We start from the raw sequence: 13,055 nt of genomic DNA, 5'->3' as shown, positions 1-13,055 counted from the left end.
GCGTCCCCTCCCCCAGCCCCGGGCTGAAGGGGATGGGGGAGGAAGCACACTGCTGCGCATGCCTCGGGGATGCTGAGGCCGAGAGCAGAGGCGAGCGTCGAGGACAAGTGATGGAGATGCCCGCACTACCAGCCCAAGACGCAATCCTCAGGCCCCTGCAGGAGTTCGCGCCCCTACAGTCCGGCACTTACCGCGCTGAGTCAGGGGTCCGCCGACCGGATCCTGGGGACCAAGCCCGAGCACACATACACCCCGCCCCCTATTTAGAGCGCGGGACTGGAGCCTCCCACTTGCATATGTCCCAGTGCTGTGAGTCCACGACTTGGCTGATGCGCCTCCGGAGCTCCTGTCGCCTCCGACTATCCAAAATCCAGGAACCCCAATTTCTGTCTCTGGGGTGCCTAGCCGGGTATTCAAGCCCCGGGTTTTATCCCCGCCCCCTTCAATTCTCTGCGCTCAGTTCCCGCCCCCTTCAAATTCCAGCGTCCAATCCCCTCCCGCCATTGCATCCCCGGCCTTCAGACTCCTACCCGCCTGATTCTCCACTATTGGGCCTCCCCTGTTTTACGCAGCACCTCTCCTCCGAACTCCAGCTTCTTCGGCTCCGGAGTCCACTCTTTGTCTCTTTTCTCTCCTTTCTCATCGAGGAAAGAAGCTCAGCTTAGAGTTCAGCCCACGCGCATGGGAGTCGGAGCGAATCTCTGCCCCACCACCCAGGGGAGGGAGGGGACTGCTTTCGGGTCCAGTAGACCCACCAAAACCACCCACGGGAGATCCGGCTGCAGGGACTGAGTTGGCGTGGAGGTGCTACAGCGGGTCGGATTCAAGTTAATCAGAGGGGCTTCCGTTGGGGGGGAAATTGCCTAGATAAAGCGGAGAATATATTAGAGACCCGACTCAAATTGGGAGGCCAGAATGGGGACAGACAAGCCGACTGAAACATGGAACTCTCGTTTTATTCAGCTCTGGACGTTAATATTCTTTGTCCCTGCTGGGGCCGGTGTGCACGTGGGTCCAGCCCAGTCACAGCGCGGGGAGAGCCCAGGAGGTGGAGTTAGGGGATCTTGAAACTTGAGGTCACAGCCCCAATACACGATGGGTAAACTGAAGCCAGGGGACGAGCAGAGATGTGCCCAGCATCACCCAGCGAGCTGGGCACTGCGCTGGCCTTGCCGCAGGCTGGGGTCCTGGAGACGTAGAGGGATTCTGGCCTCGCGCCGCCGGCGGCGCCCGTAGCTGTGGGGATCCTGAGGCTTGCGGCCAGCCTTCCCTGAGGGCTCTTTGGTGGAGGCAGACCGGAGCCAGTATATGATCTCTGGCAGGCGGTGGGTCTGGCACGTGCCCAGGGAACAGAGGCGCCCGCGCTGCTGGGAGACCTGGGGCTGGGGCCGCCTGGGGAGAAGACCGGGTTCAAACACCCCACCCGAGAAAGGGGGCTCGGGGGGTACCCAGAACTCCGAAACAGGCGAGGCCCATTTCCTGGCCAACTTCCCATTCCACCGAAGTGGAAAACGGCCTAGAGAGGGCGCACACCCCCCGCGGTCTCCCTCCCGCCCCGTTCCCGCTGCCCTCGGCGTTTCTCACCTGCCCGCCGAGTCCGGGTCCCCCAGGATGGAGGAGGCGACGAGCAACAGCAAGAGAATGTGGGTGGTCATCGTGGGGGTGGGGCGGACCGGCGTTTGAGAAACCGGTGGGCGAAGCGGCTCCTCCGGGGTGCGCCCCCGCCCCCTCCCCGGGCCTAGAAAATGCCCTGAGCGCTTGCCTTAGCGTCAGGAAATCAGGGCGTCCCCACTTCTCAGACCGTGCAAACTGAGGCCGAATGAGCCACACCACGCCAGAAGGGCAGGATTAGGACTCGGGATGCCCACTTCCCGCACCACGACCAAGGAGACCTCACGGGTCCCGTCGATGCCCCTGGGAGGCCCCGGGAGACGCGACCCCTTTAAGGCGGAGGGAGGAGGGGCGGGGCAGCTGACACCTGCAAGTGGCGACGCAGTTTAGGGCTTCCTGGAAAGGACTGGGGGCGGGGATGCTGCAAGGCGCGACTTCACCCTCTTCTGCTGTTTTGGCACAGCAATGTCAAGGGACAGGCGACTTCCAGGGCGGGGGCTGGGCAACGCGGGGCGCTGACAATTGGGACAGGCGGCAAACTGAGGCACCTCAAGTCGGGCCCTAACACCATCCTGGTAGAAGAGGAATGTATACAGATGGGTGTGGGGTGCCAGCAGGCCAAGCGTTTCAGCTGTGCTGAAGCAGCTGTAGGAAGGCCATGGAAAGGTCATGGGTTCTGTCTAGGGTGATCCAGGTCGTGTGGATTGAGACCTAGGGGGCCAGTGACTTTGGGACGTGGCCTTGGGAAGGACAGGGTGGGCAGGTGCAGGCACCACGTCTGCAGCAGAGACTGGAGAGCCAGTCACTGGAAACGGTTAAGGCCGGTGGGGTCTCTGTGCATCTCCAAGGTGGGGTAGACGGTGGGAACCCCGAGTTCCAAGCCAGGCTGGGGGAGGAAGCAGGCTGCCACCCCCACAAAGAACTCTCTGAACCCCCGCCCCCTGCCCCGACTCAGTTTCCCCAGGTGGAGAGGGCAGGGCAGCGGGCACTGCCCATCAGCCTTGGTTTGGCCTTGGAGGGTCCTGGACAGGAAAAAACAGCCCGAGAGGAACAATGTGTATGACGGGGGAAGGCCGGAGAGAGGGCTTCTGGGAAACCTCAGAGGCCAGCTGTGCTGGGAATCCACACCCCAGCCCTCCCCCAGCCCAGCAGAGGCCCTGGTGACAGGAGACATTAGATGGGGGGGGGCGGGGCACAGGCTCTGAGAGCCAATGGAGACCACCCTGTGAGTGAGCTGAGGGCCAGGTGGGACTTGAGAGTGGAGGCTGTGGAATCCGGGAGGCTGGGGAAAGGCAGCAAGACCCAGAGACACAGAAGTGGTGACAGAGACTTGAAGCCGCCAGCGGGCTGTCTCTTCGCCCTGGGCGGTTTGGACGCCTGCAGGCAGAAGCCTGACCCCACCGTGTCCCCCAGGAAGCTGAGCTGCCATCCCAGCTGAGGATTTATTGGCGTAAATGCAACCATATAAAAACATAAGTTATGAAAAACACAGTCACGATGTGCCCCCCCACCCCCAGCCCCTAAAACCCCCTTCTGTGGGAGGGAGGGAGAGGAAGGGGGAGCCCCGAAACCGCCTAAGAACGCCACAGCCCCTGGGCCCTTGCAGGGCCAGCCTGGCTGGGGTGGGAGAAGCCGGGCGCTGCCTCAGCGCATCCGGTAGTCAGTGGAGCAGGAGAGCTCGCACAGCTGGCCCTTGAAGTCCAGGTCGATGGTGAAGTCCAGGTCACGCTGTGGGGAGAATGCGGCCGTGAGCGGGGCTGGGACAGGGCGGGCAGAGACAGAGGGCAGCGGGGGGAGGGGCAGGACAGCTCGGCCGCCTGAGGTGCCACAGGGCCCCCACCGTCCACACCCCCTCCCTGGAGACACCGCGTTGCTGCTCCCACACCCAACATCTGTCTCGACCAGTGCGGAGAGGTTTCCAACGTGACATCCTCAAAACCACCTGGAACCCAGCCAATCCCTCGCCTTGGGGGGGACGGGAGGGGGGAGGGAGGGGCAACTGCTATCTCCTGCATGGTAAGATTTCCTTTATCAAAACCATCCCCATCAGCAAAAGTTATTTCTTTCTTCTTTTACAAGAAGCAAACCTCTCTCTAGCAAAACTTCCTTCTCTCAAAAAACTCCAGGGCCCCACCCCGCCGCCCTCTCTTCCTCTCCTCCAAAGCTTCCTGGAGGCCAACCCTCCTGGGGCCCACCCTGTGGCTCGGCCCCCAGCACCCGCTGGAAAGACTGGGCAAAGCCACCAATGATCTCAAGAACTGCTGCGCCCCCTCGGACCTCACTGCACATCACTCCTGGTTCCCTCCTCCCTCTTTGGGTCTCTTTCAGTTTCTCGTTTGGGTTTTCTCAGCCTTTGCGCTACCAGACCACTCTTTTCCTGTGAGGAAATCTTATCTTGTGCCCTGCACAGGAGCGGCTCCCCTGCCCGTCCACTAGATGCCAGCCGTGCACCTTCTTCAACTATGGCACCCAAAATGTCTCCAGATGATGACGTGGGGGGGCGGGGGGCAATACCATCCCTGGCTGAGAACAGCTGCTGCAACTGGCTCTTACCTCCCTGACTTAGAAAGTGGGGCCACCGTGGGGTGCTCCCCTCCATCCAAGCTCACGCAGTGCTGCTCCATTGACATTTCCAGCCCAGGCCACGTCCCTCAACTTCCAGACCTTCCTCCCGCCAACCCAGGAGTCCTCCCATCCATGCCCGAGCTCCTGACTTTCCCCCAGACCTGCTTCCCTGCCACGTCTCAGCGGATGAAACAGCCCTCCTTTCCTTTCTAGCTCCCACTCCTGGGCCAGGATATCCTGCGGCCCCGTCTCCACCTCTCCAATACCTGCTGGCCCCTTTCCCAGCTGAGCACAGAAGTCCTGACCAGCTGGCACTGACATGACTCTCCTGTGTCTAGAACTTGAACAGCAGGGGTCCGGCCTGATCATGCCTGGGTCCCCGGGGTCCCTTGGTATCCAGCAGGTGCTCAATGAAACTGCGGTCACAGGCAGACCGAGGATGGGGGTGTGGGGGGCACAGGCCAGACAGATGAGTGCAGAACAGAGGGTAAGCGGGCTAGCTGGCAGGTTTTGGGCCGAGAGGTCCCGGGCCCCAGAACAGGCAGAGGTGCCCGAGCCCACCCTCCCAGCTGCCCCAGAGCCTCACGTTGTTCTTGGCGTTGGGCCGCATGCCAATGGTGCCAAAGATCTCCTCGCCCGTCTTCACCGTCAGGTAGTCCTCCATATAGAACACTGTCTGCTTCCAGTGAGTGTACGGGGACTCAGGGCCTGGGGTGGGCATGGGCGGCATCAGCCTGGCCCACCCACCTCGCCGCCTGTCCTTCCGCACCGCCACCTTCCCTCCGCGGGACCCCCTCGCCCTCCAGAGCCCATTGACTGGGCGGTGACTGCAGTCCCTTCACTCTGACCAAGCCTGGGATGGGCTTTTTTGTGGGTGCAGAGACTGGAGCACCGTGCGCTAGGGCGGGTGGCAGAGCTGCTGTCAGAAACCTCCAGGCCCCGGGGCTCCCTCCGGCTACTCCTGTCGCAGGCCCCACCGCGCCCGCGCCCCTGCGCCCCGCCTCACTGGTGGAGAAGCCGGTCCTCTTGTGGCAGCGGGTGAACTCGATGTTGAAGTAGGCCACCAGGGCGTGCACGTAGTCGTTCCGCTTCACTTGCAGGCAGAAGGGGGAGGTGAAGGTCAGGTCTTCCACCTTGACCGTGTAAATGTCCACCTCCTGTGGGAAAAGCCTCGTGAGCCCGCTTCCCTGACCCCCGGCCCAGCGGTCAAACCTGGGGGCCCCTGCTGGATCCCCTGCTCTCCCAACCCCAACCCCAAATCTGACAGGCCGACCTCCTAGAAGGAGGACTGCTCCTTGGAGCATCGTCCAGTTTCCACTCTCCACTGCCTGCCTCGGCCAGTGTCCCCACTCCGCTGTGGCAGCATCTAACAGGGTTCCCTGGCTCCCGCCTTCTCCCCCCACATCCCTTACCAGACAGCCTGACGGCCTAGAAAGGGATCACGTCACAGCCCTGCTTAAAATCCTTTGACTGCTCAGGGTAAAACTAGGGGTCCTGCCTCAGGCCACGGAGGCTTGCCCAGTCAGGGCGTCTGTACCCCCCACACCGATCTCCATCCACAAACTCCCTCCTCCACCCAGTTTGGCCTGCCTCCCGTGTCCTTGTGAGAGTTGATACCGGGGGTTGAGAAGGGGAACTTCAAAAAATGATGGCTGTCGGTATTATCCCACGTGTGTATATAAGCTCCCGAGACCTCAAACAAGCAAGCATTCATGGTCCCACGCAGGGGCCAGGTGCTGGCTCTTCTTGGGTTGACCCTGAGCGACCCCCAGCCCCCTACCCGCTCACCTTGATGAGGCAGGCATTGGTGACCAGCTGCTTGGGGTCCACCACATCCACCAGGGGCTCCTTGATGGCCACGTCTTTGATGCAAGACATGTCGAAGCCGTATACATTCTCCCACCCTGGGGAGGAGGCGGGGAGGAGGGTGAGCCCAGGGGTAGCCGGCACCCAGCCGCCCCCGCCCGTAAGCTCCCCGGGCCGCGAGCTCACAGTGGATCTTGTAGTCTTTGTACTGCCGGTCCTCGATGGCCGTCACGTACAGCGTGGCTCGGTCTGGGAAGATGAGGCCGTCGGGTGCCTACGGGGAGCAGGGCAAGGGCGTGAAGGATGGGGGGACTGAGCAAGGTTGCCCCATTTTGTTTCTTTATCCACCCCTGACACCACCCTGGTCTGAGCTCAGCACTTCCCAGGTGGGCTCCTGTCTCGGCCTCCTCACTGGTGCCCAGCCTCAGTCTACTCCCCAGATAGCTGCCTGATGGCTCTGAGGAGCACCTAAGTCAGATCTCGTCCTAACCTCGCCCCTCTGAGGAGTAAAGCAATCTTACACATCCACGAGGCCCCATGAGACCTGCACAGGCGCGCCCCCCCGCCCCCGACCCCTCACCTCCAACTTCCTTCCCGATCCTCGTTCTACTGCAGGTTTCCTACAAGTTCCCTACACAGCAAACTCGCTGCTGCCCCAGGACCTTGGCACTGGCCGAAAGCCTCTGTTAAGTGTGCCTTGCCCCTCAGATCCCATGTGGCTCCTCCCCGTCCGGGGTTCAGGTCTCAGTCAGCTCCCTGGGAGGCCTGCTCTGACAGCACCTGGGTCCACAGTCCCTCCTAATCCCTCTGGCCTGCTGTGGTTCTTTTCCAGCACCATCTCCCTGTCCCTGTCTAGCTTCCGGTCCTGGGCCCCCTCCATCTTGCCCATGGGCCTCCTAACATCCACGTAGGAGATGTCTTCCAGCCCCTGTACTCAGTCCGCGTGGTGGGAAGTACGGAGCACAGCTTCCCTTTTCTGCCTGGACCCCCACACCGGCTCAACAGCAGGACCCCGGCCTGTATGAGCCGCTCCCGCCCCGCCAGGGCCTCACCAGCCACTTGTCCCGGGCGTAGAGCACGGTGTTGAGCATCGACTCGTAGAAGAGGCAGTAGCCCATCCACTCACTGATGATGATGTCCACCTTCTCCACCGGGAGCTCCACCTCCTCCACCTTCCCCTTGATGATGGTCACCACTGCGGGGCAGACAAGGGCACATGCCACCAGCCCTGAGGACAGCCGTCTGCCTGCCTCCCCTGCGGGCCTGGGGACCCCACTGGGACAGCCTTGTCTTCTCAAGGAAGGACTGGGGGCTGTGTTGGGGCATCTTTAAAGAACTCTGTGAGCTGAAACCACACCCTGTCAACTTAAGTTTTAAAATTCATTCATCACGGGATATTTCTGAGGCAGGAGCAGAACTTGACATGAATCAGGTATTAGGTGACATTAAGATTTTGCCATTAACAGGCAGGACCAGGGCCCGGTGCAGACAGCCCCTCACTCTAGGACACGGAATGGGAAAGGCGGCCACCCCCTTACCCGTCACGCCTCGCACACTCATGGGGAACCTGGTGCCAAACCATCTGCAGATGACCTGCTTCTGGGTCAGGGTTTTGTACGGGGCAGAGCAGCTCCCTTCCTAAAATCTACTGGAAGTCAGCCCATGGGATTCCCTGGTGGTCCAGTGGCTAAGAGTCCATGCTCCCAGTACAGGGGACTGGGGTTCAACCCCTGGTCAGGGAACTAGATCCCACATGCTGCAACTAAGACCTGACGCAGCAAAGTAAAATTTTTTTAAAAAATGAGAGAGATTTTGCCACTAACAGCCACGGTCATGTTTTGTTTTTCTGGCTGCACTGTGTAGCTTGTGGGATCTTAGTTCCCTGACCGGGTATCGAAGTGGGGCCCTAGCAGGGAAAGCAGTCCTAAGCACTGGGCTGCTGGGAAATTCCCATGGTCATGCTTTTTTAAATAGCCTTATCTATTAGATACACACATGGCAGGATTTATAGTCGGAATTTGCTTCAAAAGGAGGTATTTAAAGCTCAGTGATGGGAACTTGGGAATTCATTACACTAATTTCTCTTTTTTAAAAAAAAACCCCTTCAGCTTCTAGAATGCCAAGGGCCCTCATATCAAAAAAGCCACATGTTCCCATGTCCTCTGCCCCTCAAACCTTGCAGGGGGGAAGGGCAATGTGGCACCTTCTGCCCAACTTTCTTCCACTTTTGATCCATGCAACCCTACTTTTATGAACTGACCTCACAGATAACATTAGTTCATATATGATTGATGATGACATTACAGGTGGGGGATGAAAGTCTTGGAAGCTCAAATGCCCATGACCAGGAACTTGGTTAACAGACCTGGTGTATGTGAAAATAGAGGATGGCAGTCATCAAAAAGCAAGATCCTCTCAACATCCTATCAGGTGTTAAACTACATAATACACAGGTGAAAATCGCAAAGGGCATGTATGAAACATTATCTGTGTCAAAAACCAGCACGTGAATGCAGAAACGTACACACGCATGTTTGTTCATCGGTATGAACCTCTCTGGGAGACAGAGCTGTCTGCACTTAGAGAAGAGTGGCTGAGAGGTGGGTGGGAAACTTCTTACTATATGGGCCTCATGTGCCAACCACGTGCCTCTATCACTCACTGAAAAACCTCAAGATTGCTTCTTGAAATTTTTGTTTTTTTAAATAAAAGACTGAAGCACTAAGCTTGTGACTTCCACATGCAGATTCTAAGATGGCTCGTCAGGAGGTGGGTTCTGAGAAGGCTGGATTTTTGGGTTGTCCGCAGCCCAGAGCCCACAGGGGACGAACGCCTGAATTTGACTTCCATGGCCTCCATTCCCTTGCCGAGGGGCCCCGGGGAAGCTGGGATCCCCCGCTCCCTCCCCAAAGACCCCGTTCTCTTCCTGGGCTCACCATGGTCTAACTTGTTGGCTTTGACGATCTTCACCGCATAATCAGAGATACTGGAACACTCGATCTGGGGGCCCAGGAAGAAGGGAGGGTGAGACCCCCCCCAAGTGCCACCCTCCGCCCCCACTCCCCTCCACCCAATCCCTGAGCCCCAAGGGGCCCCCTTTCCGTCCCTAGGCCCAGGCCTGGCCGGCCGCCGAGGACACTCACCCCGATGACCTTGCGGGCCCCAGCCTTGGCGGCAAACATGCAGAGGATCCCTGTGCCCGAGCCCACGTCCAGCACCACCTTGTCTTTGAAAAGGTGCCGGTTGTGAAACATGGAGTTGCGGTATGTGAGGGTGCGGACCTCATCTTTCAGCATTTCCTGGCAGGGGTGGGAACAAAGAGATCATGAGGGGACTGGCGTCCCCTGATGAAAACCAGGGTGCCCTGGCCTCCAACACGCTGATCAACTTGAAGACTGGCACTCAGTCCTCAAACCTGCTTTAGTCCCCTTAGGACAAGTCATTTCCCTTCCACGCGCCTCAGTTTCCCTACGTGAAATTGGACTGGATGGACCAAAATCCCATCTTAGGCATTTTCTACCCTTGCCGTCTAACCCCCTGTAAAGCCTTGCCTTTAAAAAGTCCTCAGTAAGCCAAAGCCATTAAACCGCCCACGTGAAAATGGTAAATTTTGTTATACATATTTTATAACAATTTTTTAAAAAAGGAAAGAGAAAAATCTTCCCACCCCATCCCTGCTGCTTTCTGGGACCTCAGCCTCCACCACATGCAAAAGGGGTGAAGACTTTCGAGCCGCTGGGGGACAGTCCCGCTGCCGGTCACTAGAGGGCGGCAAAGACCAGTAGGCCCTGACCTAGGGCTGCCGTCTCAGATGCACATGCGCGCTCCCACCGCGGCCTCCCAGGAGAGGACTGGTAGAGCGCCAGGCTAACCCCGTCTCCCAGGCAACGGCTGCGCGAGGCGACCCGGAGTGTGAGCTCTGCCTGCGCAGAGGGGGTGGCCCGCTGCCAGGGAAGGCAGTGCGCATGCGTCAGAGATGAATCTCCAGCCCTCCCCAACATGACCCCCCGGAAGATTCGGCACCCTTAGGAGCTGTCTGTCCATACTCACCTCGTGGATGCCGAAGTGAGCATAGGAGTCAAAGTAGTAATCTTTGGACGTCATGTCCTCAGCGTTGGGCTTCTCGCTGCTTTCTGCCTGGCCACAGGAGACCTGGGAGGGGGTAAATGGGAGCAAATGGGGTCACATCTGGGGGCGCCCCACAGATTCGGAAGCCTCCAGGCAGGTCTACGCCCCCTTGGAGTATACAGAACCACTCCCCAAACCGTACCATGGCAACCCTACAGCCCCCACCTGCCGTCTTGCCTCTCCCAGGAACCCCCCACCCCCAGAGCACCATCCAGGAGGGCACCCCCCGATACCTCAGCCAGGCCTACCATCTCTCCAGTCTCTCTGCCCCCGTCTCTAGCTCAGCCCACAGCTGGGGAAGGGAGGGGAGAGGAAGGCGGAAGCGGGGCAGACACAGGGAAGGACAAAGGTGGGATGGGGGGCTGTAAATGGAGTTAAGGAAGTAGCCACAGTATTGGGAGAGGCCAGGTGGGGGCCCAAACCTGGACCGAGTCTGGACTAAGTGTTTCGGGGGCCAAGGGTAAAGTGGTTTGAAGCCAGAGGGATCAGTTAGACCACTAAAAAGGGCGTGACGTGTGAGGAAATGTGTATGTGGGAAGGGGTCTCACAAAAGGATATTTACTTCTTCAAGAGGCGGCTGGAGGCTCATCCCATTAGCCAAGGTGGCTACAAAATTCTAGGAGAGAGTAACAGGGAGAAAGGATTAGCTACCAGGAGCGGCTAGGGGAGGGCCAGGCCAGGCGACCCGGGCTCTTGGGCAAGAAGGAGGTGTTTCCTACAATTTTGCTTTTCCTTTGTGAGCAGTGGTGGGAGAAGGAACAAGTAAAGAGGCAAGGCTGTTTTCAACAGGGGTGGGGGAGATGTGGGGGAGCAGGGAGGGGGTTCTATCCCAGCTGTGGCTGGAGAGATGGTGGCCTGCCCCCACACTGCCCCTGTTGGGCCAGGCACCTGAGCACACACGCCTCCCCCATCCAGGCCAGAGGAACTGGCACCCACCGGGCACAAGGGCACTGCCAGTTGTCACTCCCCCTCACCGTCTAATCTCCCCAGATTAGATGACACTTCCTGACACAAAGCCTCATCCTGGGGTACCATTCGTAGCTGGGGGAAGGGGACTGGCAGGGTGTACCCACTGGGCATCTGCCACCTCTGCAAAGCACTCTCTCATCTGAGAGGATTCCAGAAAGGAGGTGTGGCACACGGGCACCCCCCACCAGAGCTGGCATGTGGGCTGCTAGCTCCTGCCTGGGACTCAGGGAGTCCCAAACAAAACAAGGGAGTGCCTATCTCCTGATTATGACCCTCTGCGCAGGAGGGCAGAGTCCCACAGAGGAGGCCAGACCCTGGACCCCCAAGCCCATCTCCTCCCCGCTCGAACTACCATCTCAGGCCCAGAAACTCCCCAGGGGAGGGGCCGAGTCCTGGATCCACCTCTGAGGAAGATATTTCCTCCAGCCAAGAAGGCCCTCGTCTAGCAGAGAGCCAAGGGGGAGTCACTGGAGTGACCCCTGGGGCTGCCCCCCAAGGTATGCATCTTGGACCCTCATCTCCCATTCCTGAGACTGCTACAAGCTAAGAGGTGAGAGTACGGAGGGCCCAACAGATTACAGCTCTTCCAGATGCAAGCACTCTCCAGGCGCCAAGAAGCGTGAAATCACAGACATAACCCCTGGGCTCCAAGCCCCACCTCCATCCTCCCTAAGCCAGTGAATGACGCGGATACAGAAAGACGGCGGGTGAGGGGACTTCCCCTGAGGGCCCATTTCTCTACACCACCGACATCACCGCCAGACATGCCCCCAGAGCGCTTGAGACACAGCATCATGGCAAGCCCCACATAACTGCGAGAGAATCACACCTCAGGGGACACCATTTCACGCAAGCAGGTTCAGGACCCTCAAACAGGGGTTCAGGGAGGAGGAGGTCAACTCCCACCTTCACAAACACCCCAGGGAGAGGAAGGGCCAGAAGGGGGTAAATCCGCTGCCTCCACTACCTCACAGCCCTTCCCAGGACAGATTCTCTCTCCCCTCGCCCGGGAGGGCTTCGACAGGAAGGGGGGCTTGGAGACACGCCCCATGAAAAAGATGTCCCTCCCACACACCCAGAAATGGCCACAAGGGGGTGCACAGCGCCTAATCGGGAAAGATCTTCAGCTCGATGCCCCCCCATCGACCAGAGGGAGGTCACAGGGGCATGCCCCATCCCCCCAGCTCCCAAAGAGGGGGAGAATCCAGAGACAGGAAACTGGGGGGTAGGAGGGGTCCCAGAGGGAACCAATTCTTCGTCTTCCTCCAATCCCAACGCAAGAGCGCACGAAACCTGGACCGATGCCTAAGCAGATGCCCTGGTCCCAGGAAAGGGTTTGTTAAGGGTCGAGGCACACTGCCCCTCCCAAGAGCCTCATTACTGCACGGAGGTCCCCACCCCGAGGTGCCCGTCACGATCCCCGGGGAGGAGGGTAGGGGGCCTCGGAGGGAGGGTCCGAGCCTCCTCTCCACCCCCCCCCCGGGGCGCCCCTCCCCCGGGGCGCCCCTCCCCCGGCCGGGGGCGGGGCCTTTGTCCCGCACGTGGAACCCGCCGGGCCAGCGGGCACGGCACACCCCCTCCCCACCCACCGTGCCGCGGCCACGTGGGGGCCAGGCCGGAAGCGCCCCCAGCCCTCCTCCACGTGGGAGGGGGCAGTAGGCCCTCGGCTCGGCGTGGCGCCTCAGGCCCCCGAAAGCTAGGGAACCCGCACTTCAAACGGTATCCTCGGACGGATACCGAGGGCCGGGGGCCTTCAACCCCAATCTGGCGACTCAGAGCCCCTTCCCCACGGCGGAGGCGTAAAACACCGACTTCCAAACCGCCCCCCGCCCCCGGTGGCGCTCCTGGCGCTCACCTCCATGATGCAGTTCGCGGCTTCGGCTGCCGCCATCTTCACCCGCGTCTACTCCTCCTCCGGCCGCCGAGACCCCCCCCCTTTCTCCGCACTCCCCCGGGACCGCCTTATACCGGAGGGT

At 59.8% G+C, this 13,055-nt stretch overlaps 2 protein-coding genes across 3 annotated transcripts; both read right to left on the bottom strand.

Moving 5' to 3' along the window:
* Window positions 1-1,054: 1,054 nt before the first annotated feature.
* Window positions 1,055-1,996, bottom strand: ADM5 (adrenomedullin 5 (putative)). The gene is made up of 2 exons (XM_052656637.1): window positions 1,585-1,996; window positions 1,055-1,392 (listed from the first exon to the last, which is right to left on the bottom strand). The coding sequence occupies exons 1-2, from the start codon at window positions 1,653-1,655 to the stop codon at window positions 1,140-1,142; spliced, it is 324 nt and encodes a 107-aa protein (XP_052512597.1). The 5' UTR covers window positions 1,656-1,996; the 3' UTR covers window positions 1,055-1,139.
* A 1,038-nt stretch (window positions 1,997-3,034) lies between these two features.
* PRMT1 (protein arginine methyltransferase 1) lies at window positions 3,035-13,055 on the bottom strand. 2 transcript variants are annotated; one of them, XM_052655559.1, is made up of 11 exons: window positions 12,935-13,016; window positions 10,673-10,726; window positions 10,033-10,134; window positions 9,126-9,281; window positions 8,919-8,982; window positions 7,035-7,177; window positions 6,169-6,256; window positions 5,965-6,080; window positions 5,183-5,333; window positions 4,763-4,884; window positions 3,035-3,339 (listed from the first exon to the last, which is right to left on the bottom strand). In XM_052655559.1, the coding sequence occupies exons 1-11, from the start codon at window positions 12,968-12,970 to the stop codon at window positions 3,256-3,258; spliced, it is 1,116 nt and encodes a 371-aa protein (XP_052511519.1). In that variant the 5' UTR covers window positions 12,971-13,016; the 3' UTR covers window positions 3,035-3,255. The 2 variants fall into 2 exon arrangements, with proteins under 2 accessions (XP_052511519.1, XP_052511521.1); XM_052655561.1 differs by lacking the exon at window positions 10,673-10,726 and having other exon boundaries at window positions 12,935-13,055.

Source organism: Budorcas taxicolor, chromosome 18 (genome assembly GCF_023091745.1).
Source record: "Budorcas taxicolor isolate Tak-1 chromosome 18, Takin1.1, whole genome shotgun sequence".
NCBI classification, from domain to species: domain Eukaryota; kingdom Metazoa; phylum Chordata; class Mammalia; order Artiodactyla; family Bovidae; genus Budorcas; species Budorcas taxicolor.
This window is presented reverse-complemented; position numbering and strand designations above follow the sequence as displayed.